Below are 26,423 nucleotides of genomic sequence, written 5' to 3'. Positions count from 1 at the left end.
TTCAATTTTCCGCTCATCAGTAGGGAACGCGTCTTCAATCATTAACGCGAAGATTTTCGTTCACCTCCTCGACAATTCACGCGTAAGGAGAAGGTCTTCGATTGAGAGGGTCGCGAACTTGATTTGCAGGGTTCCAATAGTCCGACATCATGACCGCCAGCTCAAAGAAGAAGAAGGAGAACAAGAAGAAAGATTTCCAGGTAAGCTTGTACAGGATTTCTATGAATTGCAGAGCTGACCAAAACAGAAACCAAAATTGAAGGTCGGAAAAGCCAGACCCAAGGCAGCGAATAGCACTGATACCAGCTTCCGAGCCAAATGTGAGACTTACAACACTAAATTTCACATTCTCAACTAACACATCGCAGCAATTTCTCTCAAGCAACAAGCACTTTCTACCAGTGCTCCAAGTTTAGAAGCACAATGCGCTCATCACCTAGGTCTACTAAATCACAAGTCAGATGCACAGCGGAAAGAATCATTGGCCTTTTTAACATCAGCCATCACAAGCAACCCACCTACAGTTCCATTACCGCAACCTTCGTCTGTCATCATTCCCGTGGCACAAAAGCTCATTCTGGACGGATCAAATAATGTTCGTCAGCAACTACTCAAGCTTCTGCAAAGTCTGCCACCAATCGATATCGCTAGCCACGCAGATCAGCTGCTACTGCACACAAGAGCTGCAATGACGCACTTAGCAACTGAAATTCGTGTATTTGGCCTCGAGGTGCTGGAATGGCTGCTTGTGGTCACAGGCGATGAAATTGTCAGTTGTGCTGGAGGGTGGGTGAAGATGCTCAAATGCTTCCTCACTTTGCTTGGTTGGCAAAGTGAAGCATCGAGCAAATGGTCGTCTGGAAAATCGTACGGAAAGGCCGATACGAAGATGCAAGTCAAGCAAATGAATGCGTTGACTTCTTTCCTCCGCACCGGGCTCTCTCATGCTCAGACAGCTGCTTCTATCGGCCTTAGCGACAACACTTTTCCGCTTTGGCATACGCAGCATCACGTGCTCTCCGAACGATCGAACGCCTACGCGCATTTGAACCTATTTGGTGCTGCCAGAGACGAAGAAGCAGAGATGTATGAAGACCGTGAAGATCGGCAAAGATTGTTTCGAGACCGAGCGGAGGCTGCAATCATCGCAGGTCTGGAGCAGGCTACCAAAGGTGGCGGGGAGCTGGGCAGAGCGGGTGCGCAACTCCGAAAGGCTGTGAAAGAGGGCATGGCGGATTTCTACCGAGAAGAATCGACCGCTTAAGACCACGACTCGTTGCTCGACGCGCTTCAGTGAGCGGTGTAACGTGGCTTGCCATGAAGTAGATGTGCGCAGCCATCGTTGTCCCTCGTTTTTTGTGAATCATCACAAGAGATCAGCTGGATCATCACCAGAATCGATACCGGATAAAGACTGGTGGTTTCTCCGTACCACGCCGCTTGCACCCCTGGTCAACAAGGGGAACAGACAGGAGAATGGGCGACTTCCCTACCAGCTTCATACAATGTTGACCCAGCTATACCAAGCGACTACACCTGGTCCATGAGTAATCAAATTGCGCCAGTAGCTAGTCCAATGACTCGGAGTCCGACCGACGAGTACCTGTCCTGTCAGCCTTGCGCATCAGATTCTCCTCTACCACCGAGATAGAGAGTTCATTAACCAGTTCTGGCTGCCCCTGTCACTGGGGTCATACCCCTCACTTTGCGTCACCACTCGAATATTCCTTCACTGCCAACGATGTCGTCTCCAATATTAATGAACCCATCTCCCCCGTTGTGGAAGAGGCATTGGTATCCTCGGACCTGATAAAATATCGAGCAAATTCGTGCACATCGAGTTTGAGAGAAAGAGGCGCCTGAGAGCGGATCACGTAGAGGACCGAATTATGTGCATGCCACATGAGCGTCTAGTCAACATATAACTTTATCGAAAAAGGCACCTCGCGTCAGGCCTAGTACAGACCATGGACGTGGTAGCAGCAGAGTGCAGAATGCAGGAAGACAAGCAAGCAGTAACGACTGAGGCTACCGGCACGAGTATAGCTCCCCAAGAGGGCTGGATTGGAATTCCCCCGTTGCACCATCAAACGAAGCTATGGATTCCCGATACAGCTGAAGAATTCGCTCGCCAAACGGTGTCTTCGGCGGTGCACTTCCCAGAGACCCGACGACGCTATTGCCGCACAGCGTCACCCAGAAACACCGATGTGTCATGGAAGGATATGCCTACTCACCTCGTCCCTTTTCTTCCTTATATTGAGAAGAGGGACTCAGAGGCAGACACTAGTGTGTTAGCTCAGGACGCTACGATTATGGATGTCGGTATCATCCAAACGTGGATAGATCGTTGCGAAAAACTACATGGAATACGCTGCCATGGTAGCAGAACCTCACAGATGCACTCGCCATTTCCGTCCTACCTGATTGATGTTGAGCGAGGGTGTTTGGTTGCAGCGCCTGAACGCCCGCGTTATGTTGCCTTGAGCTATGTTTGGGGGTAGGGCAGAGGCTTCAGCTTGCGCCACGAAATCGAACCTGAAAGAGCTCCAAGAGCATAACGGGCTCTACAACGGGATCATATCGCTACCTAGTCTTATCAGGGATGCCATCAATCTGATCAGGGATTTGGGGCTTCCTTATCTATGGGTGGATCGGATCACAATCATCCAAGACGATGAGGCAACCAAACACCATCAACTAAGTGCTATGGGAGAGATGTATGCAGGTTCACTCTTTACCTTAGTCGCAGCTCAGAACGAAGAAGCGAGCCTGAGTCTTTATGGACATCGTAGAATGGCGCTTGTTCATGGTGATTCTCCTTCAAAACAAGAGAAGAGAAGGGCAGACGGACAACCTCTGGATGGTGCAAAATATATGCTTGATCAAGCGATATCACTCATGCAGACCAAGTGGTATTCGCGAGGCTGGACCTTTCAGGAATACATATTCTCTACACGAAGGGTCATCTTCCAAAACGATACAGTCAATTGGGAATGTCTATGTGCTTCCTGACACGAGTGCCAGGATATATCCCGACTTACACTCGCTCCTTCCCACACCCCAACACCAAACTTTGATACTTCTGCAACTAAAATGGACGTACCTGTTGCTGGTCTCAATAATTCACTTTGGCCAGATACGATGGGCTGTACGAGTTCGTCAATGTACTCTGGGTAAGACGGGTGGAAGGAGTTGCATATCGCAAAGCACTTGGAAGAGTGTGGAAGGACGTTTGGGAGAGCAAGGCAAAGGAAAAGGTAGAGATTACACTTGGGTGAGACGCAAATATGGGTGTGATCACGAAAGGGTCCTGTCAGTGCGAATGGCTTATTGTCTTTATTCAAGATTGTATTGGTCTATGGTTTCGCGCTATCAGCCTGTTAGAATGCCCCGCGCGGTCGAATGAGGTTCAAGATTAGATACAAGTTAGATTAGCTACATGAAACTTCTATCGGCTAGCTCCAACATCGTTTGCGATTGCATACCTTGTTCTACTCCGCTGCGATTTCTTTAGGACGTAAGATGGCGTACTAGTCGTTTTGCGACGGTCTGACTATTCTTCAGGTGCAATCCAGCAGTCCAGTAAGTACGCGTCGACACTGCCATTGGGCCATTCATGAGAAGGAGCTGCAAGGCAAGGTACTATGGAAAAGCGGTCCTAATTAACGCGGTGTTGGGCTGCACGTCTTGATTGACGTCACGGGCGGACGCGGGATGGCGGGATGGCGGGACGCGACTTGCCACGGGCGAAACATTGTTGATACTCCCGAAAATAGTCGATGTGCTGGCCACATTGAGACACATAACCCTACACACGCCTCACGCCTCCTCTTCTGCAATTATTCTACCTGCGATAAATTTCATCCTCCTTTTCCATTATTCAATCGCGGCTGTGGATATTTGTACACCTGATCAACAACGAAGTCATGTCGATAGTATCGCAGACCCTGCAGGGCGCAGTGCTCAGCATAACTTCGAATGTGCTTGCGCAAGCCATATCGTCGTATCAAGACAGCGTACGTACAGTTGCGCGATTTGTGGTTGTTTGGTGCCTGTAGCTGACACGTGCCCAGACGCCTTTTGCGCTCAATTATGCCACAGTCTTCAAGTTCGCGCTCTTCAGCGTACTCAGCACCCCGCCAAACATTGTCTGGCAAGGCTACCTAGAAGAGCAATTTCCTACCAATGTGCCCTCTGCTGCTCCACCGTCCGAGAAGCCAGGCTCGAAATCCGATCCCGCCAAGACGTCCCTCAACAAGACCAACGTCCTTATCAAGTTCCTGCTTGATCAGACCATCGGCGCAGTCGTCAACACACTCATGTTTTTGGCATATATGGGTTATGTCAATGCGCAGGGGAAACCTGGCGTCAACGCCATGGACGTGGTTACGAGCGACTGCGCGAACAAGCTATGGCCAATGATGAAGGACGGATACAAGTTTTGGCCTGCGATAAGCCTTATCAGCTTCCTGTGGGTGCCAGTAGACAAGAGGGTCCTTTTTGGCTGCTCTGTGGGTGTCGTGTGGGGTATATACTTGAGTCTGGCAGTGGGCGCATAGATGCGCGGGCGAAACAAGCGACGCGCTGTGGTCGTGGGCGTCTTGAGCGTGATATGTCCCTTCGGTGCCGCTGTTGTTTCAGAGTGCTGAGGGCGCTGACGCGCTCAAATTACGAAAGAATAAAGGTTCGGTTTCACTGATCTGTATCTCTCAACAGAAAACCCTATTTCATAACCTAGAGGTATTCGCTATTTGCTACATGATCCTGTCGTCATCTTGGGACACGACGAATGCCTGTAAGGTGCTTTCGGTGGTAGATACAACTGTCGAAGAATCGAGCCTTTTCGTGCTGAGTGGCTCATCCAATCGCCGGTTCTCAGCCGTCAATATTTTCCACAAGTACCCACACAAGACCAACAATCACCATATCTGTCTTATGGTTCGAAGGAAACATGTTCTCTTTACTGTGGAGCCTGACGAATGGGATCTACTCGTACCAAGGGACTCGGTCGCTCTGTCGCATAATTGGATTGGACCGCCCATTGAACATTCAGTCGCGCTTACGCTATGCGAACATGCGCTCTGTAAGTACGTTGAAATACTGTCTGCTGGCCACAGGATTCCCGATGCGTACACGTGTGGTAGGTTTCATGTTAGGCGGATATCGAATTTGCCTGCTACAAAAAGTCTACTACTTTACATTATTCTCTCCTCCTATACTATAACACCAGCACATTATGCAGAACCTCACAGAAACTCCTAACATCATCACCCCTGTAGCCCGCTCGGGGGGCCCTTCAGAGAAAGTCCACAAATCCAAAAGCACCAACAGCAAGCAAGCCTTCAAGGGCAAGCAAGCCACAGGCTCTGGATTCCACTACGGACCCGTACCAGGTCAGTATTTCCGCTCACGACGGGTTAAGCCCGAAGATGTGCAGATGCCGTGGCTCGACAAGCCGCACCCCAGGCAGAAATGGGGCACAATTCTTCCTCTCATAGGGCTTGGACTCGGTTTCATGGCAGTGGCTATCATGATCTGGGACGGCTTCAGAGTCATAGGCAGGCACAAATACTGCGAGATCTACCATGATAATTTCACCACGCTGAACGAGAACGTCTGGACTAGGGAAGTCGAGCTGGGCGGCTATGGGTATGTTGCCTTGAACCATTGTTACACCTGGACTGATTGATGTTTGTAGCAACGGCCAATTCGAGATGACTACAGGTACAGACGAGAACGTTTTCATCAAGAACGGCGAGCTCGTTATAAAGCCAACAATCCAGGACGAAACATTCATCGGCAGCAACTACATCATCGATCTCCGTGGACAGGGATGCACTGGCTCTCACTGGACCGACTGTGTCGCCACTACCAACACAACTAACGGTACAATTGTCAATCCTGTCAAGTCTGGCCGAATCAATACCAAAATTGGTGCTTCAATCAAGTACGGCCGCGTCGAAGTCGTCGCCAAGCTGCCCACTGGTGACTGGCTGTGGCCCGCCATCTGGATGTTACCCAAGGATAACGTATATGGCGCCTGGCCTCGTTCTGGTGAGATCGATATCGCGGAGTCCCGCGGCAATGCTCCAGGTTATGCGCAAGGCGGCAACAACGTCGTCTCGAGCACGCTGCACTTCGGCCCTGACGCCAACCACAATGGTTGGTGGCGCAACAATGTCAAGCGCCAGGCGCTGCACACTACATATGCAGCCGACTACAACACCTTTGGTGTTGAGGTAATACCGCTACTTTCCTTTCTATGTTATCGTGCGCGACAGTATTGACCATGCATTTAGTGGAGCGAGAAGTACATCTTCACTTATATCAATACACGCCTCCTACAAGTCATGTACACGCATTTTGATCAACCCTTTTTCAAGTACGGTAATTTCCCTCAAGCTGATGCCAACGGCACCCGCCTTGAGAATCCATGGAAGCACACCAAAGGCAACACAGCTCCTTTTGACCAGGAGTTCTATCTTGTCATGAACCTTGCTGTTGGCTCAACAAATGGCTGGTTTGAGGATGGCAAGAGCGGCAAGCCATGGATTGACAGGAGCCCTCGGGCAAAGCTCGACTTTTGGGAAGCCAAGGACCAGTGGCTGCCTACGTGGAAGGACGATGGGCAGATGAAGGTTAAGAGCGTTACGATGTGGCAGCAAGGTGGGCACAAAGGCTGCAAGGCTTGATAGATGGATTCACCATTTTCGGATTCACGGGCTTCATTCGTCAGGTCCGAAAGTACTGTTAAGCACAAGCCCGTACAAGGATGCTCATTCGTTTTGAGTAGTGCTACCCAATGGAATAATCTATCCCTAAGGTATGCGCCACATCTCCTTCAGTAGGATCATGACTCAGAGGGAAAAGAAGGCGAACAACTCCGGGATCCTTTTTGAGTAGATATTAAAAGAAACGAGCTCCCACGTGCGGACGTGCAGATGACTATCGAAGATGATTTCTAGGCTGGACTTCAGTTTGGCGAGATTGCTTGTACAGAATGAGATGAGTGCAACGTGACCGCAACCTATATTCAACGCTCCCTGAACGTACTGAATGTAGTCTCTATTGATACAAGCATGACAAAAAGGCTGATGCATACCCTCTGTGGTACCTTGCGGTTGTACGACATGAATGGTCCGTAAACCTAGAGGCTAGTGTTCAGTCGGGAAGGTGGGATGGCCGCCGGCTTACCATTTCGGGTTATCACGATCAAGCAACCCACTTTTCCACTCCTAACGCCTATCTTCAAGCGCCGTGTCCGATGTTCGCACTCCGATACGTTGTGACTAAGCCCGTAGTTCTCCGACATATATGCGTTTCGAGTCGTGGTCGAGCTGCTTTCACAATTTACCACCAACAACGTGCTGCATACCATCGGTCCTACCAGCGTCTCGTACACAACACAACCATGCCGTACTCTCCTAAGGTGGGCGACTCGCTGGACTCGCTAGACACGCCATCCATGATTGTGGACTTGGACCTCATGGAGACCAACTTAAGTAAACTCATGAAACAACTACTCCCTACTGGTGTCAATATCCGTCCACATCTCAAGACCACAAAATCTGCCATCATTGCGAAGAAAATGGTCACAGCGGGTGCAAAAGGTGGATGCGTGGCGAAACTCAGCGAGGCAGAAGTCATGTGTGAGAAGGGTTTCACAGATCTGCTGATTACATGTGAGATTATTGGACCTGCGAAGGTAAAGAGGTTAGTGGAATTGGTCAAGAAGTACAAGGATGTAAGAATAGTTGTCGACAGCAAAGAGGGTGCGAGCGCCATTGAACAAGCACTATCAGAAAGCGATTTCGAGGGCACAGTTATGACGCTCATCGATCTCGATGTGGGATTGCATCGTACAGGCGTGCAACCCGGGGGACCAGCTTCGGAACTAGCTCGTTTTGTCACCAGCTCAAAGCATCTCAGACTCATCGGCGTACAAGGGTACGAAGGCCACCTACAACATGTCCATGGTCTCGAAGAGCGCAAAAGCCAGTGTCTTGAGAGCATGAAGATCCTCACGTCTACTGCTGATGCGCTAAGGAAAGAAGGTCATGCCATCGATGTAGTAACAACAGGTGGAACTGGAACTGCAGAGTTCTGTGTCACTGTCCCTGGAATCACCGAGGTACAGCCTGGCTCTTTCCTCTTCATGGACACGGATTATCGCAACGCCGTTGGTTCTACAAACTACGCTCAGAGCTTGACCATCCTCTCTACAGTTCTCAGCAAACAGGGCGCGAATATCATTACTATTGATGCAGGACTCAAGTCGCTGACGACGGACTCTGGGCTTGCAGAATGCAAGACACCGGGGTATACGTATGGGGTTTTGGGTGATGAGCATGGCAGTCTTGCCTGGGAGGAAGGCAAGGGTGAAGAGTTGAAGATAGGAGATAGGGTCGAGATGGTACCTAGCCATATCGATCCGACGGTGAACTTACATAATGTCTATTATGCGTATCGGAAGGGGGTTATCGAGGAGATCTGGCCAGTGGATAGTCGGGGGTGTGTGCAATAGCAGTCTAGATTGAAAAAACGCCTCCTAGACATCGAAAACAGGAACTTGCACATATCATCGTAAGCGTGCATTATACTCTGACAGATCCTATTCCTTGCAACTAAGCTTTATCCACTAGATTTTCCTTTAGATACTTCACCGGGGTTTTTGCAAGGGGATCTTTCCCAGTGAACGACGTAGCTGCTCTGTCTGCCCTGGTCATCTTGGTAATGTCATACTTTTCACCACCCAATGTTTCACCTTGCCTCTCCTTGTACGTGTTGAACTTCTCATTCCAGTGCCATGGGTCTTTCTTCCCATTGTTTGTATCCTTCACGTTCTCTGCATCGCTCAAGCCCCTCTTCCTCTTGCCATTTGAAGTTGGTGGCGAAGAGACAGCCTTGTCGCCTGTGGCTTCTGGGTTTTCGTTCTCTTTGTTCGCGTCGTCGTCTTCAGGGATCATGACCGGATTTGCAGCAGAGCTGCCGACAGGGTTCGCTGTCGCTTTCTCATCTTGAAGTCTCTCAGCCTGAAGTCTCTCAGAGCTCGTCGTCCCAGTCATGACCTCCTCAGCAACTCCATTGGTTTCCTTGTAGTCGCCGTCGTCACCATCGAAGTTGCCTACTTTGGACAGTTTCTCTATACGCAGCTTCGTTGTATAGGATCCCTTCTCGGGATCGAGCTTGCCTTTCTTGAAATAATTGACGGCTTCTTTGCGCCAAGCTACACATTCTCCTTCAATGCCATATGCAGGGAGATCGTGCGATAATTCCAAGTAATATGAGATACCAAGAGTCAAGTCGAGAAAGCGGGAATCTGGCTTGAGCTCGCCTGCTGCTTCAATGGTCGCAAGCACAGTCAGTAATGCGCAGCCCAATACGCCAAAAAGCTCGCAGGTTGTCTCGCCGTCTTCATTGTTCGTGAGCGCGTCGATGTTTTTATCGGAATTCATCCAGAGGCCCACTGCACTAACCACCGACCACATCTTCTCAATGCGGTCATCGTTGGCCCGGAAGCTTTCGTCGAACTCGATCAGCTTTTCAATGTCAGCTTTAGCATACCCCGTCGATCTTCGCACACACCATGTTTTCCAAGATCTCCTGTACTCCCCATCCTTGCCAGTCTTGGTATAGCTCCATGCCGAAACCGCCAGGATCGCAATATTTGGCTTTCCTTCCTAGTAAGTCCACCTTCAGCCAAGCATCCCACATCATCACCCATTTGTGCTCCGGAAACTTGCTCGGCGGTGATTTGAAGACACCGTCTTTTCTGAACTTATCGTCAATAGGCTTGTAGAGCTTTTCGAAAACCTCCAATTCATCTTCGATGTAGGCGTCCGGATCCAATGTCCAATTCAGCCAATTCCTGTCCTCTACGTCGAAGAAAGGATGAGGTATACAGACGTAATCATACGGCGCTGGATTTGCAGGCTTGCTTGACTGGGTCTCATCCGTGCTGTTGTTCTTGCTTTTTGCGCCTTTCTCTTTGTCGTTCTTGTGGGTGCGCACCGTCTCAAAAGCAGAATCTGAGCTCTCACTGCCCGACTCCTCCAGGAAAACGCCGGAATCGTGCACGGTCTTCTGTTTCTTCGCCTGAGGCATCTTCACGTATCAGATAGTATGAGACTGGACTTTGGTAAGATTTAACTGCTGAATTGAGATGAATGCCCATCAATCTTGATGGGTTATGATTGTAGTTGATGAGGTCGATTTGGATGTTCGTTGAATCATGACATCAACGGGTTTCGTGATCGCTTCGGAAGCCCCTGAGCAACGCGGATCTATCACGGCTGCACGTGAACAGCGATTTTGCTACTGTGCGACGCGTCTGGCAAAAGAAAGATGCCTGAAATATCTATAATTCGGTATATTCAAGACCCCCTATTGCTTTTTCTAATACAGTCGGGATTATACCAGGTGTAGCTGGCGGGCGTTGCACATTCCAAGGATGGTGAGTGCTGAGGGGACGCGTCGATGGCTAATGGCGGGTGGTATCGAGGAAAACATCCATCGATGCGTGCTGTGACCATGCTAACTCACCAACACAACTCGATCAGCTAAAATTGCTTTTGTGTCCATGCTCTCAAACCTACGATGTGCTCCGTCAAATCCCAATATTTGAGATGATGTTCCAACCTACTCTCATTGTGAGAGCGCGGCTGAGATTTCCAAGCAGCACAGCCTTGCTGCAAAGGGAATGCGAGGGAAGAACAATATCAAGTCAAAGAATACCTCGCGACCAGTTTTTGCCTTGCGAACTTGCGAACTTGCAACCTGAGGAGCCTGCGACACGTTATCGAGGACAATTCCAAAAAAAAAAAAGACCTGGCAAGTTCTAACATATGCGTGAACTCGCAAGAACGAAAAAAATTGTCCCCTGCCAGACTCGAACTGGCGGCCTTGGGATATCTACTATAATAGTAGTCATATTTGGTGATATGAGACCCACGTGATAACCAACTACACCAAGGAGACGCGAAATCGCTACACCAAGCGATGATGGAGCTGATTGATGGAAAGGCTCTCAGAATGAAGTTATATATTCCGGCCGGACACAGAAGACATCGCGTTGCATTGCTTGAACATCCGTTTTTCCGCTAACGAACGAGTGAAGAACTATGACGACTTTTCAGCCCCACGCAACCGCAGCGTGATCTTGGGCTTTTCCTTTTTGTCCCAGTCACCAAAGTCGGGCTCTGATCTGGTGGAGCGCCATTCGGCGGCTTTCTTCTCGGCGTCCGCCTTCTGCTTGATACGGCGGCGGACATTGCGCGACTTCTTCTTGCTACGTTCAGTCAGTCTACTGATCTCAAAGCACAACATAGTGGTAGAGTAGCTTACACAGGCGGCACATCTTGCGCGTCCTCATACCGCTTTCGCTTTCGCTTTCGCTCTTGTTCCTGTGCCTTCTTCTCTTTCTTCTCTGCCCAGTAGATTTTCTTAACAATATGTTAGCTTGGGTACAAGAGCGTGGCTGCCAGTTTACCGGAGTTAAAAGAGATAGGTAGTGGAACGATGAGCTGTGAGAAGTGCAGGAGGTGACAAGTGCGAGAGGTAGGAGGTGGCGACGTGGAAGAGCAAGACCTGGGAGACCCAAGAGGTGGGAGATTGAAGAGTTGGAAGGAGCGAGGCAGTGGAGTTGCGGTCAACTTACCCAGTCGAGAGGCGTTGGCTTCGCTGGCTTTGCGGTAGCATGAGTCTGCGATACTTGAATTAGCCCGGTCAATAGTTTACAGGTACGGCATCTCCGCTGTGCAGTCCTACTCACGTTGGTGGTCATGGTGTCGGTCGTGGGCAGTGGAGTGGTGTGGCCAAAGAGCAGGAAGTCTTGCAGGAAGACGCGAAGTAGCTACGCGTCACCACTCATCGGATACCCTTAAAGTCCGCTCTTCCAGTCAAAAGGTACGTGTTGCTCGAGATGGCACAATGCTGAGCTCAAAAGTGGGTCCATTTTGGTCTTGGAGGAAGGCACTGCTCTCGCCACCTCTGCACCAAAAGACACTCCCCGGCACGGTTCACAGCTACAATCTCTTAGATTCGCCTTTGGTGAAGTTGAGAGACATGTATTGATGGTGTCTGGTTATAGCAGTCGCCTAGCTCCACCCGGGTACGCAGAGTATGCATAATCAGAGTTGCTTGAAGTTTGGAAGTCTTGCTGAATTGCTCTTTCAACGTGGGACGCACCTCCCTCTATCGCCCCTTCCTCACGCGTCGCTTCTTCCGCCACAAGAGATCCGCGCTAGTAATGCAAGACGCGTTAGCCCTGTAAACGCGTCAAGCTTCTTGCTGTTGAAGCTCCTTTCCACTTCGTTGTTGTAAGAGAACTGTAGCGTGTGTCTTGTATGCGTGTGAGCTTCCAGCTACCGAATCACAGGCATGGTGACAAGACAAAAATGCGAATCAGTCTTGGAGGATCTGTTTCTTTTTATTCTGTTGTACTTCTATCCAACCCAGTCGATCTCCTTCTCGTACTGCCAGAAGCTACCCGTCTTGTTCTGAATGTCATGGATTGCAAGCAGCACCGGCGTTTGAGCTCCTTCTTCTACAGTTCGTGTTCCGTTGCCTAAAATTTGGTATGCCAAGTTAGTTAATGCTTCCTTTGAAGTCCGAACAGGGGAGATTCTCACCTTTCGTCATATCGGTATTGACGTAGCCAGGACAGCAGACGTTGATCAACACTTTGCTTCCCTTCTCCTTCTCCTGTCTGGCCAGCGCTCGTGTGCCTCCAATTATTCCCGCCTTGCTCACAGCATAACCTGCACTAGGAAATCCAGCGTCCTTCTCTTTTCCAGCCTCCACAGCAGAAACGAACTCCTTCATGATCTTTGTGACATCTTCCTCGGTCTTGGAGGCGAGGAAGCGGTTACGGACTTCTTCGGAGTACTTGTTGAGTTTACCAGCCATGCTGCCGAGGTTTACGATGCGGCCCGTAGGCTTCAGGAGGGGAAGGAAAGCGTGGCATGCCTCGAGCGTCTTGTAGTAGTTGCAGTCGAGGGTTGTCTTGACAATATCGGCGTCTGTAGCCGTTAGCATAAGCAATACGTGGTACGGGAAGCGATACGCACTAAAGCCATCCATGGCAATTCCCGCGTTGTTGATGACAAAGTCAATGCCATCTCCGTGCGCCTGCTTCAAGTGGTCTGCGAGCGTTTTGATGCTGCTACTGCTCGTGATATCAAGCAAGTGGAATTCAATCTGCGATAGCCCTCCGTCGGCCTTCAATGCCTTTGCCTCCTTGAGCTGCGCATCTTGCTCGAGGTCCTTGACGGCAGCTTCTCCCCTGCCTTGATCACGAGCTGTCAGGTAAATCAAAAAGGGTCCGCTGTTAAGCGGCGACTTGGGATATTGGAGGGCTAGCTGCTGGACGATTGCGCGTCCAATGCCCTATAGGAATCAGTCCTGTACCTGCGAAGGGACCGTGGGTGTGTATGAGTACCTTGTTCGCGCCGGTCACGACTCCTATTCTGCTGTATGACATGATTGTTGATGTGCTTCAATCGATGGACGTTTGAAGAAAGGAAGCGGGGACAGTGATATGCAACAGCATCTTCCCCACATCTGTACCATTAATCATCAACGAAAGAGCTACGCTGTTCGGAGTTAACAAGGTCGATACGTCACTAATCATCGAATCATCGGTGGATCTCCTCGGTGGGTCTCTTCGGTCTCGAAACGTGCCATACCCGATGTGGTTAGCACTACCGCGGACAGATCTCTCGCCTTCCTCGCTGTCTTCCAAGATTCGATTTGCGGAGGATCACAAAACTATCCATATCACGTTTAGATTAGTGATCGAAGGTCGGTGACCTGATGCGAAGCTTCTGCCTTTGCTACTTTGTATCTGCTTTTTCAGGAACATGAACTACAACAACAAGTGGCCCAGCAGTAACAATCTTCAGCAGAGACACGGTAGATGTATTGTCTGGTAATTGCTGCACGTCCTTCCACTCGGAACGTCGCTTCCGGTCTGAAGATACAAGTCGTAGTAACTTGCGTCTGTCGATTTGCATACGAGGAAATTTAGCTCTACATCGCGTGTTAGCAACAAAAAGGGCGAACCGTGCCTTCTACACCTCCCGGGATGCTTACGCCGACCGTAGCTGCTACCTTGTACAGTTATAATGGTGTCACCCTCCAACCCCCATGCTGTCGTATCCCCAGCCGTCCCCCATACCAATGGCTTGTAGCTTGTCGACGTGGTCGCTATGTTCAGGTACAGACTTGTCTTCTTCGATTGAATTGTGCCACCAATAGTAAATTCGTCAGCTGCAGTTTCGGGGCCCAGGACGGGTATGGATGCTATATGTGTCAACGGCAAACTACTGGAGAAGTACAAAGAGGAAGGTTGATATATGAGGGGTGGCATACCATTTTTAGAGTTGGCCTGGAGATACAGATGATAGATCGGATCGCGAACACCTCGTATCTTGCCTACGGTTGCTGAGTTTCCAACGTTCTCAACTGGCATCGCAAGTGCGCCTGAGACAATGAGCAAGACTTGAGCGACAAAGGAGAGCATTGCAACAAGAATCCGAATTCACGATTTGAATACACAATGAGGACAGTTACTTCACTCTCCAGGGCTCTTTATATGTGATCGCGTCTACGCATTGCTTGATCCTGGTCTATAATATCGCGGATTGATTACAGTCGCGTCACGCGTAGACATAATTGCCACCGGATACGAAACATCCCTGACATGTTGCAACTGTCGAGAAAACAACACAGAACCACTCATGTCATCGTCACGGTGATCTATCACTACCAAACAGGAGGTCCATCCTATTTCGGCTGCCGGTCAACCCTCATTTTGATCATCCGCGCTAACCCAAAGCATTAGCGCGAAACGCTAACACCGTGTACTTGGCGGTTGCCTCTCATTTCTATCTATCCGCTCACTGACAACCATTCTCGATTCGTGATCTGGTGCTAAACCGCTTAGGCTTTGCGGCTGCTCCTATCGACTTCAATGGTGATACACGTTTGTGATGGTTGGACTATCATCAATCGAGTTGGCCGATCCATGGGCAGTGGCCAGACATGACCATCGAGCGACACACAAGAAAATTGATAAGGCAGCTGACAAAGAGATGAAAGACTGTGACGAAGCTAGGTCTGTGTCTTCGGCGTTTGCCTCTGCAGCGACCGGAGAGACTACGTCCGTTACTCCAGCGCTCTCACCGACCGACAACAATATCAAAAGCGCGGAGACCAAGCCACAAGAAATGGATCAGTACATCGCTCTTGGCTGCCTTCACCTCGAGCAGCTTATCGATATCATATCTGCTTCACCATCGAATGGCGATTGGATTGAACTACTGTACTGCGAACTTCCGGACGAAATCAAAACAATTATTGGCACAGAAGCATCGAGACTGTTGGAAGACCGCTGGATTCGCTTGTTTTTCCATAATAAAACGCTCAACAGCGCGTCTCTTCGAAGTCTCCTCCGCGTCTATCTGTTACCAGAAGACTGGGGTCGTCGTTTTATCGACCGGAATAGCAGGAGTTTGAAGACGGCTTTGCGGCAACTCCTACAAAAGATCGACATCTCATCGACTACTTGGAACGGTGACTACGGGCAGGTTGAGATATGTTACTTTGATACTTGGGCCAGCGCAGAACCGTCCTCGTTGTATTACCTGTTCAACAAGCTACCATCCCCTGCGCCAAATTTAGCGGCAATCAAGTGTCGTTATACACGTGCTGCCGTACAAGACGTACTAGAATCTGCAGCGGTGTCCGAGTGGTCGGATCTTGGCGAACAGGCGCTACCGGGGCTCAAAACCAGGCTTTACGCTTATCAGACACGTTCGGCGAGCTTGATGCTGCAACGAGAAGCCTCGCCACAGTTGCAGCTTGATCCACGGTTGGAGGTTCGCACCGCACCAAACGGGAAGAGGTTTTACTTCGGGGCTCGAGATGGATCATTTTTGCAGGAGCCGCGCTACTACGAAACGAACCGGGGTGGTATTCTAGCAGAAACTATGGGTTTAGGAAAGACAGTCATCTGCCTAGCTGTTATATTGGCAAGTAAAAACCATCTTCCTAAAATGCCCGCTGCATACCGGCCAGTACCTCCTTCCCGAAATCGACCTGGATCATTGGCAGATATGGCAATCTCCGCCGCGGGTCGGCATTCCATTCCAGCAAAAGCCTTTTTTGAGCAATCTGAGGCAAACGGTGCGGGAGACATGACGAGATTCATGGAAGCCCTTGATCGAGACATCCCATTCTATGAGATACCACCAGATCTCCCACGTATGAATAGGAACACCCGCATACCACTACCGCGCCAACTAGTGCTCTCTTCCGCTACCATCATTATTGTGCCTCGGAACTTGCTGCATCAGTGGCAGTCGGAGATACAGAAGCATGTTCTTCAAGGTGGACTAAAGATTCTCGTGGTGGATTCTGTGCCCAAGCGCTCAAGTAAGACCAAGATATCTCAACAACCTAACGAGACTATGGAGTTCCGGAGCGAACTACCAGCTCCTACTGAACTCATGAAGTTCGATGTGGTCTTGTTTACTCGCAACCGCTTCGAACAGGAGATACAGGACGGCCAGGACGAACTTGGACGACGTATGGCCTCTGGTGTCTCTCGTGTTTGCAACTGCCCTTACATAGGAGCAACCAGAATACCTGATTGTAGCTGTGTTGACACTGATAGAGTCTACGAGTCGCCATTGAAGAAGATACACTGGCTACGTATCATCATCGACGAAGGCCATTCGTTCTCGAGCTCTGTTTCCAATGCTGTACTAGTTGCGAAACAGATACAGGCCGAGAGACGCTGGGTTGTATCAGGAAGTAAGTCACAAAGGAGAGTTCCTCATTTACACGTAGACTGATATTCTTTTTCACAGCACCTGCGAAGGATTTAGTGGGTGTGGAGGTGGATATGTCCACAGTTGACGTGGAAAGCGACCATGCGTTGCAGCGCGAGCTCGCTATCGACCAGAGGAAATCATTCGAACTCAACGCAGACACCAAAGCTGCAAAGGCGCTAGGCATGCTCGCTTCAAACTTTCTCATGGTCCGACCCTGGTGCGACAACTCTGAAGCCAAACTCGATTGGGACGAATATATCTACCGTCACGAGCACCACTACAGAAAGACCTATTCCGGATTCTCATCATGTTTTAGCCGAACGCTGGAAGGCTTGGTCGTGAAAACACGACCGGAAGATGTTGAGAAAGATATCATTTTGCCTCCGATGAGACACCGTGTTGTGTATCTCAAGCCATGTTGGTTTGATAAAATGATAGCCAATCTCTTCGTTCAAGTCCTCCGAGCGAACGCCATTACAAGCGAAAGGACCGATGTCGACTACCTTTTTCACAAAAACAGCGTCAAAGCCCGTCATAGCCTCATCAGGAATCTACGTCAGTCCAACTTTACATGGACTGGATTCAGTCTTTCTGATGTAGTCTCCACGCTTGAGACTACTAACAAGTACCTTGCCAAAGAGGACAAAATTTGCTCCCTTGATGACGCAAAATCACTCCTGGAGAGCAGCCAAGTCGTATCAAAACTTACAGCTTCCGCTGAATGGATGGCATTGAGCACATCTCATGAGGTAGGCGTAGCTGTCGAGAGTTGGCCAAAGGAGGCTCAAGAGGCTTTCGCACTTGTTTACCCGGCGAAGCCTATCATGATCGGAGCCACACAACTCATTGAAGGCCAACTTCACGTCGATAGCAGCATACGCTCGCTAGACCCCGCCGCCGGGCTGGAGGCTGTTGGGTATGCTGCGAAAGCAAAGGCTATCGCGATGGCTGAAGAAGAAAGCAAGGCCAAAGGGTCGAGCGAGGGTATGGTCGATGACGCGCCCTTGCAAAGGACTGGAGTTCCAACTTCGTTGGTGCAGCCACTGACTAGTCGACGGGCATCGACCATTACAAGCAAAGCTTCTCCTCCAAAACCAACAGGAGCCAAGCCTGTAAATGGCATTAAAGATCACACAGATAGTGCATCACCTATTCGCTCAAAGAAACGAAAGCTCACCTTTGATGACGAGACAGCGGAACTTGCCAAAGACTCGAGTTTGCGGAACACACGTATCGTGGGTACGACGTCAGCCAAGCTTACCTATCTCTTAGACAAGGTGATGAAACATCAGGCGGAAGATAAAATTATCATCTTCTATGACGGGGATAACGCGGCGTTCTATATTGCCCAATGCCTCGAGTCTATGTATGTCAACCACCGCATCTACGCCAGAACTCTGAACAACACTCTACGATCTGAGTACGTACGCTTGTTCAACGAGGATCCGGACGTTCGTGTCTTGCTCATCGACGTCGCGTGTGGTGCTCTGGGGTTGAATCTGAATGCGGCGAGCGTTGTGCTCATTGTGAACCCAATCAATAGGCCTAACATCGAGGCCCAAGCCATCAAACGAGCCCATCGCATCGGACAGACGAAAGAAGTGCTCGTTGAAACACTTGTTCTTGAAAACACGATTGAGCATGCAATCTTCAATCGCGCGAAGAAGATGTCTCGTGCTGATCATCAAGAAGCCAAAGAGCTTGAGGACGATGCTGGCATCGTTGAGATTATTCAGAACGCCCAGATACTGTCTGTAGGGGACGACGAGGGCGAAGGCGTTTCAAGCTTCGCACTATTGCAGACACCGCAGCAAGTTTTTGGGCGCCCGAACCGGCACAGGTACCATCGGTATGGAGGTGCAGAGAAGAAGACCGAAAATGCACCGCAGAAGAAGGCAAAGACTTCCAAGGGTGCAAGAAAAGGCAAGTTGAATAACGTGCATGATGCCCACATTGCGACGACACCCTTTGGGACCGACTCGGATCGTGGCTTGCCACTGCGAGGGCAAACTCACGACGGTAGTATGTCAGCGGCTGGTGCAGCCTCATTCGCGCCATCGGCTAGTATCTTCGGCAATGGTTGAGGTACGACGGCTTTTATTTCACGTTCTGCGTACAATTGCAGGCTCATCCATCTCCAGTGACGATGGAGCGTTTCTTCTTTTCATCTATACCCGTCATTCTTGGCTTCGGCTTCTGTTCTTACTGCTTCGACGCAATACAGTATCTGAGCGCGAACATCAATAATACACTCCTCTAGATACACTTCAACTTCATCTGCCTTATGCCATTTTGGTGAAATATGTACAATGCTACCTGTCTAGAACGCCGATGAACGCCATGCTAACCAGGACGTGCATTATCGCATCTCCTGTTGACCATCCGTGCCCTCGACGTCATCGTGCTTGATCCATACACTCTCCATGGCCTGGCCCAGGATTTGCATGCCCTCCTCGATTTCTGCTTCGGTGATGACAAGTGGTGGGACAAACCTCAAGGTGTTTGTACCACAGGTGATGATCAGGAGACCTCTTTCACGAGCAGCAGTAACGATGGGCGTGGGATCTACATCGAGTTGAAGGCCTAGGATAAGTCCCTTGCCTCTGACTTCCTTGATCTGGCTCGAGAAGCGCTTTCGCAGAATATCAAAGTGTTTGCGGAATGCTTGCTCTTTAGCGGGTATCGAGTCGAGAATCTCTGGCGATGACAGGCGAGAGAGGATGTATGAAGCGACACGCGATCCAAGAGGGTTGCCGCCGAAAGTGGTGCCGTGGTCACCAGTCTTGATATGTTCGCAGACAAAATCGTTGACGATAGTGGCACCGATAGGGAAACCGTTGCCAAGTGCCTTGGCCGTGGTGACAATATCGGGGTGGCATTCCTTGGGATAGCCTGCATGTGCCCAGAAAGTACCTGTTCGGCCTAGGCCGCATTGGATCTCGTCGAAAATGAGGACTGCGCCGACTTCTGTGCATCTCTTTCGCAGCGCGAGAAGGAACTCGGGCGTTGCGACGTTTACGCCACCCTCTCCTTGGATTGGCTCTACAATGACACCACATGTGGCATCGGTGACTAGCTCGTTGACGGCGTTGACGTCGTTGAAGGTGCCGTACTTGAAGCCGGGCACCATTGGGGAAAATGGTGTCTGGTACTTGGGGTTTGGTGTCGCGCTCAGACTTCCCATAGTCCGGCCATGGAATGAGTTGTGGAAGGACACGAACTCATGCTTGTCCTTGTCTGGTGACATTGACTTGCCGACCTTGCGCGCGAACTTTATGGCAGCCTCGTTGGCTTCGGAACCGCTGTTGCAGATGAAGGTGCGAGTTGCGCTGGCGAAGCCCCCAGTCGCATGTGTGAGCTGAATGAGCTGCTTGGACAGCAAGCCTGTGTGCGGGTTGTGGTAGAGGTTTGAAGTGTGCATGAGTTGCTTGGCCTGTACAGTTGTCAGTTGGCTGTATCCTTGGTAGTGGTGGCAGACGCACCTGTTCTCCAATGACCTGGGCTACCCCAGCGTCGCAGTGCCCGAGCGCATTGACGGCGATACCAGCTGTGAAGTCCAGGTACCTCCTGTTCTCAATGTCCCACATGTAGCACCCCTCTCCCTTCTCGAACATGGGCGGTGGCCGTACATAGGTTGGGACCATGTACGGTAGCTGCTGGTTGACCAGGCCGGCTGTCTTGGAGGATGAGGATGGGTCGGGCGTGGCCAGTGTAGAATCGCGCTATACCGAGTCATTATGGAAGGCGTCAAAAGAGTGCAAATTGGTTGGTACTCACGGCTATGGCATCCTTTACATCCTGTGGTAGACTGGATCCCCTAACTGCAGAGGCTGCCGAAGCAAACCGCGCCGACGTGTAGTTGACACGCGATGTACGCAATGCAGCGCATACGCGCTTGGAAGCCATTCGTGAAGCCATTGTAATCTACAAACAAGTTCAAGGCCTCGTCCGATGCACTCCAAGTGACTGTTCGCCGTGACGCAACTTCCCAAAATTTTAGCGTGCATGATAAGATAGGCCGACGTCGGAGGGTCGGAGAGGCGCCATGACAGGGGTCCATGGCCTGGCGAACAACATGAAGATGCTGGCAATGACCATGACACTCTGTCTACGACGACTTCACATCGCACCCCACATGCACTGTAACAACGCTGTTCGGCTTCTTCCGAGAACTGCAAGCAGTCGGGATAGCAACCGAAAGAGCGTCACTGCACGAGTCATGGTGGTCGACGCTGCGGGGAAGAGTCCGTCAGACACATCTTGGATATTGTTCTCCGCATCAGCATTGACAGCACCAGACTGCTGCGAGCACAAGGGTTTTGCATATTGCAGTGTGGCTGGCCTGGGTAGTCATAGTACATTCCAAAGCGATATAGGCTAATTCAAATGTGAAAGCAAGTACATATACTAGGGTCTAGCTGATACGCGTCGCGTTCCTGTCCCCACGAGCTCTTCACTGTGCATGCTTCTCGGAGAACCTATCTTGACGTGTGTCTAGTGTCTGAACGATGAGCAACCACGCGCTTGTTTACGGCGCTTCCGGTATCTCAGGGTGGTCTATTGTTAATGCCATCCTCAACGGATATCCCTCCAAAGATGCCTTCTCCAGGGTCACAGCTATGGTCAATCGGCCACTGACACGTGAGATGGCTCTCTGGCCTGACGACCCCAGACTTCAAATCGTATCTGGTGTCGATCTAGTCAAAGGAACGCTGGAGGAGCTGGAGGAGCAAATCAAAGAGAAGGTCAAAGACGTCGAGACTGTGACACAAGTGTACTTTTACTGTAAGTTAAAGGCTCCTGGGAAATTTGCCGGGTCTAACACGACCAAGCATACAAGCAGATCGATGACCCCGACTCCGAGTGCAAGACCAATGAAGCCATGCTCGAGCGTGCCGTGACTGCCATCGATCATCTTTCATCCAAATTGTCATACGTACTTCTTCCCACGGGCACCAAAATCTACGGCTGCCAGATGCTCGACAAGTTTCCATTTGCGGATGCGCTACCACTCAAGGAGACATTGCCACCGATTCCGGAGCCATACCTCTCACAGCTTTTCTACTACAACCAGATTGATTGCTTGAAACGCATCTCCAAAGGAAAGAACTGGAGTTGGTGTGAGGTCCGACCAGACAACATCATTGGATTCGTACCAAATAACAACGCATACTGCCTCGCGCAAACACTTGCCTTGTATCTTTCGCTCTATCGATCCATTGAGGGCGAAGGCGCAAAGTGTCCATTCCCTGGTACTGAGAAATCGTGGGTGAACAAGTACAATGAGTCTCCGCAAGACATGGTCGCGCACTTCTCTATCCATGCGTCTTTGAACCCAGAGAAAACCGCATCACAGAGTTTTAACGTGGGTGGTCAAGAAGACAGCTGGAGCGGCAAGTGGCCGATAATCTGTGATTACTTTGGTCTAAAGGGTACTGGACCTGAAGAGGGCTCACCTCAGCCTGGAGCGTACATTGACGCGCACAAGAAGGAGTGGGAGGAGCTAGAGAAGAAGCACAACCTCAAGAAAGGTAGCGTAGATAGCGATATCACGCATCCGGGATTCCAGGTAAGTGAAGAGGATTGCTGAGGGTGTCTTTCGCGGGCGTGGTAGCTAACATGCACCAGTACTTTATCATGACGATGTTTGATTTCGACCGCCAGATGAGTATGGAGGCTTCACACAAGGTTGGGTATACAGAGGAAATAGCAACTAAGGAAACATGGACGACTGCGTTTGATCGCATGAGGAAAGCGAAGGTTATACCATGATGTTGTGGAGGCAAGGCTCTGCTGTTCATGTCAAGGGGTTCGTGCGTACAAGGGTCCGACGTAACACCTCCTGAACTCGTTATTGCCGGGTCCAGTGCCGTTTCGACTGGCGCAGCGGAAACTGAAGATGCATCCAGTTCCTGCTTATAACGCGCGTCTCCTAGTAAAAGTAGCACCATCTATGAATAGCGCAATGCCCCTATATGACTAGAGCTATGACGTTCACCACCGACTTATAGCAAAACCCCTCACAGCTGCACGACCGCAACGCTTACGAAGCGATTCGGATCTCCGCGACAAATGACAATTCTCAGCATTCTACGATGTATCCATCCGTTGGAGGCCTGCGATACAAGGCTGTCACGAAGGGTATAGGCCTGGTGGGCGTGATCTGCTTAGGTACGTCGCGATGCTAACGCTATGCTAATGCTATGCACGGAGTCGACTCAAATCCCCATTGAAGCATTGAGAACTCCACGACGCTGCTTGGAGAATGTAGTGAATATCTCTGTTCACTCGTGCGTCAAGACAATTACATCTTGTGTATCGCTAACATCCTTGCAGTGATCCTACTCATCTTTGGCCTTCCCCACAGACAACCCGGCGCGAACCTCAACCTCCCACTACGCATACTACCACTTGGCGACGCAACAACATGGGGCTGGCAACCAAACCAAGAGAATGGAACAGACGGATATCGCGCGCGACTGCTACGTGAGCTCGTACGTGCGCGCTACCACTCGGTTGACTTTGTTGGCACACAGCACTCTGGGTTCATGGACAACAATGACAATGAGGGGCATGAGGGGCATACAATTAGCCAGCTGCAGGGCGTAATGAGAGCTGGGCTACAAATGCGACCAAACTTGGTGCTGCTACACGTTGGCACGAATGATCTGGCTCGCCCTGAAAGTACGGCAGAAAGATGGTCTGATGCGCCGAATCGATTGGCAAGTTTACTGGATGATGTGCTGGATGTATGCCCGGATGCCGTTGTGCTTGTTGCAAAGATCATACAGGCAGAGAAGATGCAGACCAGGGCAAATATCGAGGCCTTCAACGATGCAGTGCCTATGGTGGTGAGGAAGAAGCTTGAACAGGGCTTCAAGCTCGCGATCGTCGATCACAGCATCATCGGGCCTAGCGAGTTGGTTGATGGGTTGCATCCGTCGTACGCTGGGTATTTTCACATGGGGGAGATCTGGCTGGAGGCTATCAAGACCATCAGTGCTAAAGGGCTAATAACAGCGCCTATTGCGGTACAGTACCACACATGACCACTTAAGATCTTGAACATACATCATTGGCCAGGTGTCAAGAATCATTTGGTCCGGTGAAGCTTCAAGGCGTATACTGCCATCCGACAGTACTCAGGACATGGACTGGACGCCTCGTATCATGGATGTCTTACAAGCAAGCTGAATATTGGTTGAGCAATCCATATTGCTAGACCGAGCACAGCAGAAGAGCAATTGGGTGTGACTACAAACTCGCTACAGGCGGTTCCCTCCGCTCCAGTCTTCATCGATGTCATGCAAGGCGCCTTGAATATTGTACTGCCTTTACGATTCAAGCCTCATCGTTCCGACGCGTTTCACGAGTCGCGTATCAATGACTTGCGCTTATTCGCCAGATGCAACTTTGAAATCCTGTGCGGGGTTAACATGCGGGCACGCGGGGCGTTCACGCTACATCACGCTAAAGCATATCCAAATTCCAACTTTGGAAATTCACCGTTCTCAAAGACGAGGTGATTGCTTGTCCTAAGTTCGCATTACGGGTAATTACGCCTCAAGGCGACGGCATATGCTGTGAATCAGCGCAATCTTGTTCCGAGAACCTCGCTTGACGGTCAGTTCTTATGTTCTGATGCTTTTGGCAAGTCTCCCATTTTCCTTTGCATATAAAGCGTCGGAAATGCTTTGGCGAGCAGCTGCCGCTACAGGTAGACCGGATGACTACACATCGCAGTACTGGTAGCGTCATGGTCACAGGAGCCTGTCAGAATTGGTATATTTCATCAATCGTTCGATTCAATTTTCTGTTTAACCTTACTTCATTCGATTCAACTTAGCTGTTGCCATCAGTCTTTCCTGGTTCTCGAATGTTGAAAAGATAGGTCAGAAGATACAATTCGCCATGGGGTTTGTAGATGAAGATCGTCTTCGTCTGATTGCTATATGGACGCCCGTCGCGGTACGTTCTTAACGAATTCGTGTCTAAGAGCTGACCTGACAGCCCTAGTTCGTCGCATATGTAGTTGTGACAGCTGTATATAACCTCACACTTCACCCGCTTGCCAAATATCCTGGACCGCTATTATGGCGCATCTCTCCTATACCCTCCATCGTTTCCTTGCTACGTGGTCGCATTGCCTTTGAGTACAAAATTCATCACGACAAATACGGGCCCGTCGTGCGTGTCATGCCCAACGAGCTCTCTTTCAATACAGCAAAAGCATGGGACGACATTTACGGACACCGGGTCGGACTTGCGAACATGGATAAAGATCCTATTCATGTTGGTGCGGTGGAAGCAATACCAGGTGCCACCAACCTGACAATGGCACCGGATATCCACCATGCGAGGCAGAGGAGAGCACTTGCTCATGCGTTCAGCAAGCAGGCACTGCTAGAACAACAGTCGATCTTGAAGGGATACGTAGATCTATTTGTAGATCGATTGAGGGAGAAGGCACACAGAGGTGAACCGGCGAACATGGTATCGTGGTTCAACTTTTGCACTTTCGATATCATTGGTGATCTTAGTTTTGGCGAGCCTTTCGGGTGTCTGCGAGAAGGTACGTTTCACTAAGACAGTAGTTAGTGCGACCTGTCTCTTACTTTGTACTGACACACTATGCACAGGCGAAGGTTCGGAATCGGCAAATTGGGTTGTATTAATCTACGAAGCCATAAAGTCCGGCGCTATTGAACAAGCTACCCGCCGCTTCGCTAGGCCCGGTTCTGTCGCTCAGAAGTTCCTCATGTGGTGCATTCCTACGGTCGTCCGCGAGCGCCGTTTCCGCCATTTACGCAACTCGACCGAGAAGACTGTGAAGAGATTGAATCAAAAAGACAACGATCATCGCGATTTCATCTGGTATATCTTGAAACAAAGAGAGAAGAAGAACGAAGTCAGCGACGACGAGGTCATCATGAACGCAGCGCTGTTCATCGTGGCAGGGAGTGAAACCACTGCAACAGAGCTTTGCGGGTTGACAAACTACCTCTTGAGGAACCCAGAAACATTCAAGAAGCTGAAAGATGAGCTAAGAGGCGCGTGTAAGACTGAAGCGGATATCAATATGGACGTCCTTGGCAACCTACCGTACATGAATGCCTGCATTGAGGAAGGTCTTCGAATCTTCCCTCCCGTACCTATCGGTCTTCTCCGCACAGTGCCCAAAGGCGGTTCGCTGATCGATGGCCATGCCGTTCCCGAAAACACATCCGTCTGTGTCAGTTCCTGGGGCGCGTCGCACTCGGCGTCCAACTTCGCAGAACCCGACTCTTTCATTCCTGAGCGCTTCCTTGACACGCCAGAGTCAAAAGGAAAGTTTGCTGGCGACTCCAAGAAAGCGGCGCAGCCCTTTTCAACCGGACCACGAGGGTGCATTGGCAGAAACTTGACATATGTCGAGCTGCGATTGATTTTGGGCGCGCTTCTCTGGAACTTTGATATCGAGCTGGCGGATGGAGCGCCGCTTTGGCACCCAAAGAATGAGTTCGAGGGATTGAAGGCGTACAATACTTGGGAGAAGAGTCCGTTGATGGTTAAGTTGACGGACATCAGGGGGCCACCTCGATGATA

General features: G+C 50.3%; 13 protein-coding genes across 13 annotated transcripts; 8 read left to right on the top strand and 5 right to left on the bottom strand.

Annotated features, from left to right (window-relative positions):
• Positions 1-149: 149 nt before the first annotated feature.
• AA0111_g3423 (Pre-rRNA-processing protein) lies at positions 150-1,264 on the top strand (the record flags this gene model as incomplete). The annotated part of the gene is made up of 3 exons (XM_028649306.1): positions 150-200; positions 248-320; positions 369-1,264. 3 exons carry the CDS (start codon positions 150-152, stop codon positions 1,262-1,264), a joined length of 1,020 nt encoding a protein of 339 aa, XP_028508948.1.
• A 2,665-nt stretch (positions 1,265-3,929) lies between these two features.
• Positions 3,930-4,562, top strand: AA0111_g3422 (hypothetical protein; the record flags this gene model as incomplete). The annotated part of the gene is made up of 2 exons (XM_028649305.1): positions 3,930-4,019; positions 4,077-4,562. The coding sequence occupies 2 exons, from the start codon at positions 3,930-3,932 to the stop codon at positions 4,560-4,562; spliced, it is 576 nt and encodes a 191-aa protein (XP_028508820.1).
• Positions 4,563-5,239: 677 nt separating this feature from the next.
• Positions 5,240-6,695, top strand: AA0111_g3421 (hypothetical protein; the record flags this gene model as incomplete). Its single annotated transcript, XM_028649304.1, has 3 exons — positions 5,240-5,652; positions 5,702-6,242; positions 6,303-6,695. The coding sequence occupies 3 exons, from the start codon at positions 5,240-5,242 to the stop codon at positions 6,693-6,695; spliced, it is 1,347 nt and encodes a 448-aa protein (XP_028508946.1).
• Positions 6,696-7,414: 719 nt separating this feature from the next.
• AA0111_g3420 (hypothetical protein) lies at positions 7,415-8,527 on the top strand (the record flags this gene model as incomplete). Its single annotated transcript, XM_028649303.1, has 1 exon — positions 7,415-8,527. One exon carries the CDS (start codon positions 7,415-7,417, stop codon positions 8,525-8,527), a length of 1,113 nt encoding a protein of 370 aa, XP_028508813.1.
• Positions 8,528-8,627: 100 nt separating this feature from the next.
• AA0111_g3419 (hypothetical protein) lies at positions 8,628-10,107 on the bottom strand (the record flags this gene model as incomplete). Its single annotated transcript, XM_028649301.1, has 2 exons — positions 8,628-9,542; positions 9,589-10,107. The coding sequence occupies 2 exons, from the start codon at positions 10,105-10,107 to the stop codon at positions 8,628-8,630; spliced, it is 1,434 nt and encodes a 477-aa protein (XP_028508751.1).
• Positions 10,108-11,121: 1,014 nt separating this feature from the next.
• Positions 11,122-11,785, bottom strand: AA0111_g3418 (hypothetical protein; the record flags this gene model as incomplete). The annotated part of the gene is made up of 4 exons (XM_028649300.1): positions 11,122-11,290; positions 11,347-11,444; positions 11,660-11,704; positions 11,774-11,785. 4 exons carry the CDS (start codon positions 11,783-11,785, stop codon positions 11,122-11,124), a joined length of 324 nt encoding a protein of 107 aa, XP_028508750.1.
• Positions 11,786-12,446: 661 nt separating this feature from the next.
• AA0111_g3417 (hypothetical protein) lies at positions 12,447-13,483 on the bottom strand (the record flags this gene model as incomplete). The annotated part of the gene is made up of 4 exons (XM_028649299.1): positions 12,447-12,568; positions 12,633-13,022; positions 13,071-13,389; positions 13,442-13,483. The coding sequence occupies 4 exons, from the start codon at positions 13,481-13,483 to the stop codon at positions 12,447-12,449; spliced, it is 873 nt and encodes a 290-aa protein (XP_028508752.1).
• Positions 13,484-13,835: 352 nt separating this feature from the next.
• Positions 13,836-14,524, bottom strand: AA0111_g3416 (hypothetical protein; the record flags this gene model as incomplete). Its single annotated transcript, XM_028649298.1, has 3 exons — positions 13,836-14,029; positions 14,095-14,304; positions 14,374-14,524. The coding sequence occupies 3 exons, from the start codon at positions 14,522-14,524 to the stop codon at positions 13,836-13,838; spliced, it is 555 nt and encodes a 184-aa protein (XP_028509099.1).
• Positions 14,525-15,095: 571 nt separating this feature from the next.
• Positions 15,096-18,922, top strand: AA0111_g3415 (hypothetical protein; the record flags this gene model as incomplete). The annotated part of the gene is made up of 2 exons (XM_028649297.1): positions 15,096-16,818; positions 16,875-18,922. 2 exons carry the CDS (start codon positions 15,096-15,098, stop codon positions 18,920-18,922), a joined length of 3,771 nt encoding a protein of 1,256 aa, XP_028509098.1.
• A 275-nt stretch (positions 18,923-19,197) lies between these two features.
• AA0111_g3414 (Acetylornithine aminotransferase) lies at positions 19,198-20,756 on the bottom strand (the record flags this gene model as incomplete). Its single annotated transcript, XM_028649296.1, has 3 exons — positions 19,198-20,271; positions 20,321-20,560; positions 20,616-20,756. 3 exons carry the CDS (start codon positions 20,754-20,756, stop codon positions 19,198-19,200), a joined length of 1,455 nt encoding a protein of 484 aa, XP_028509097.1.
• Positions 20,757-21,346: 590 nt separating this feature from the next.
• On the top strand, positions 21,347-22,610 carry AA0111_g3413 (hypothetical protein; the record flags this gene model as incomplete). Its single annotated transcript, XM_028649295.1, has 3 exons — positions 21,347-21,623; positions 21,671-22,407; positions 22,467-22,610. The coding sequence occupies 3 exons, from the start codon at positions 21,347-21,349 to the stop codon at positions 22,608-22,610; spliced, it is 1,158 nt and encodes a 385-aa protein (XP_028509102.1).
• A 323-nt stretch (positions 22,611-22,933) lies between these two features.
• AA0111_g3412 (hypothetical protein) lies at positions 22,934-23,887 on the top strand (the record flags this gene model as incomplete). Its single annotated transcript, XM_028649294.1, has 2 exons — positions 22,934-23,009; positions 23,175-23,887. The coding sequence occupies 2 exons, from the start codon at positions 22,934-22,936 to the stop codon at positions 23,885-23,887; spliced, it is 789 nt and encodes a 262-aa protein (XP_028509101.1).
• An 862-nt stretch (positions 23,888-24,749) lies between these two features.
• AA0111_g3411 (hypothetical protein) lies at positions 24,750-26,421 on the top strand (the record flags this gene model as incomplete). Its single annotated transcript, XM_028649293.1, has 3 exons — positions 24,750-24,806; positions 24,855-25,410; positions 25,478-26,421. 3 exons carry the CDS (start codon positions 24,750-24,752, stop codon positions 26,419-26,421), a joined length of 1,557 nt encoding a protein of 518 aa, XP_028508753.1.
• Positions 26,422-26,423: the final 2 nt, after the last annotated feature.

The sequence above is a fragment of the Alternaria arborescens genome (assembly GCF_004154835.1).
Source record: "Alternaria arborescens strain FERA 675 chromosome Unknown contig_6, whole genome shotgun sequence".
Classification (NCBI taxonomy): domain Eukaryota; kingdom Fungi; phylum Ascomycota; class Dothideomycetes; order Pleosporales; family Pleosporaceae; genus Alternaria; species Alternaria arborescens.
This window is presented reverse-complemented; position numbering and strand designations above follow the sequence as displayed.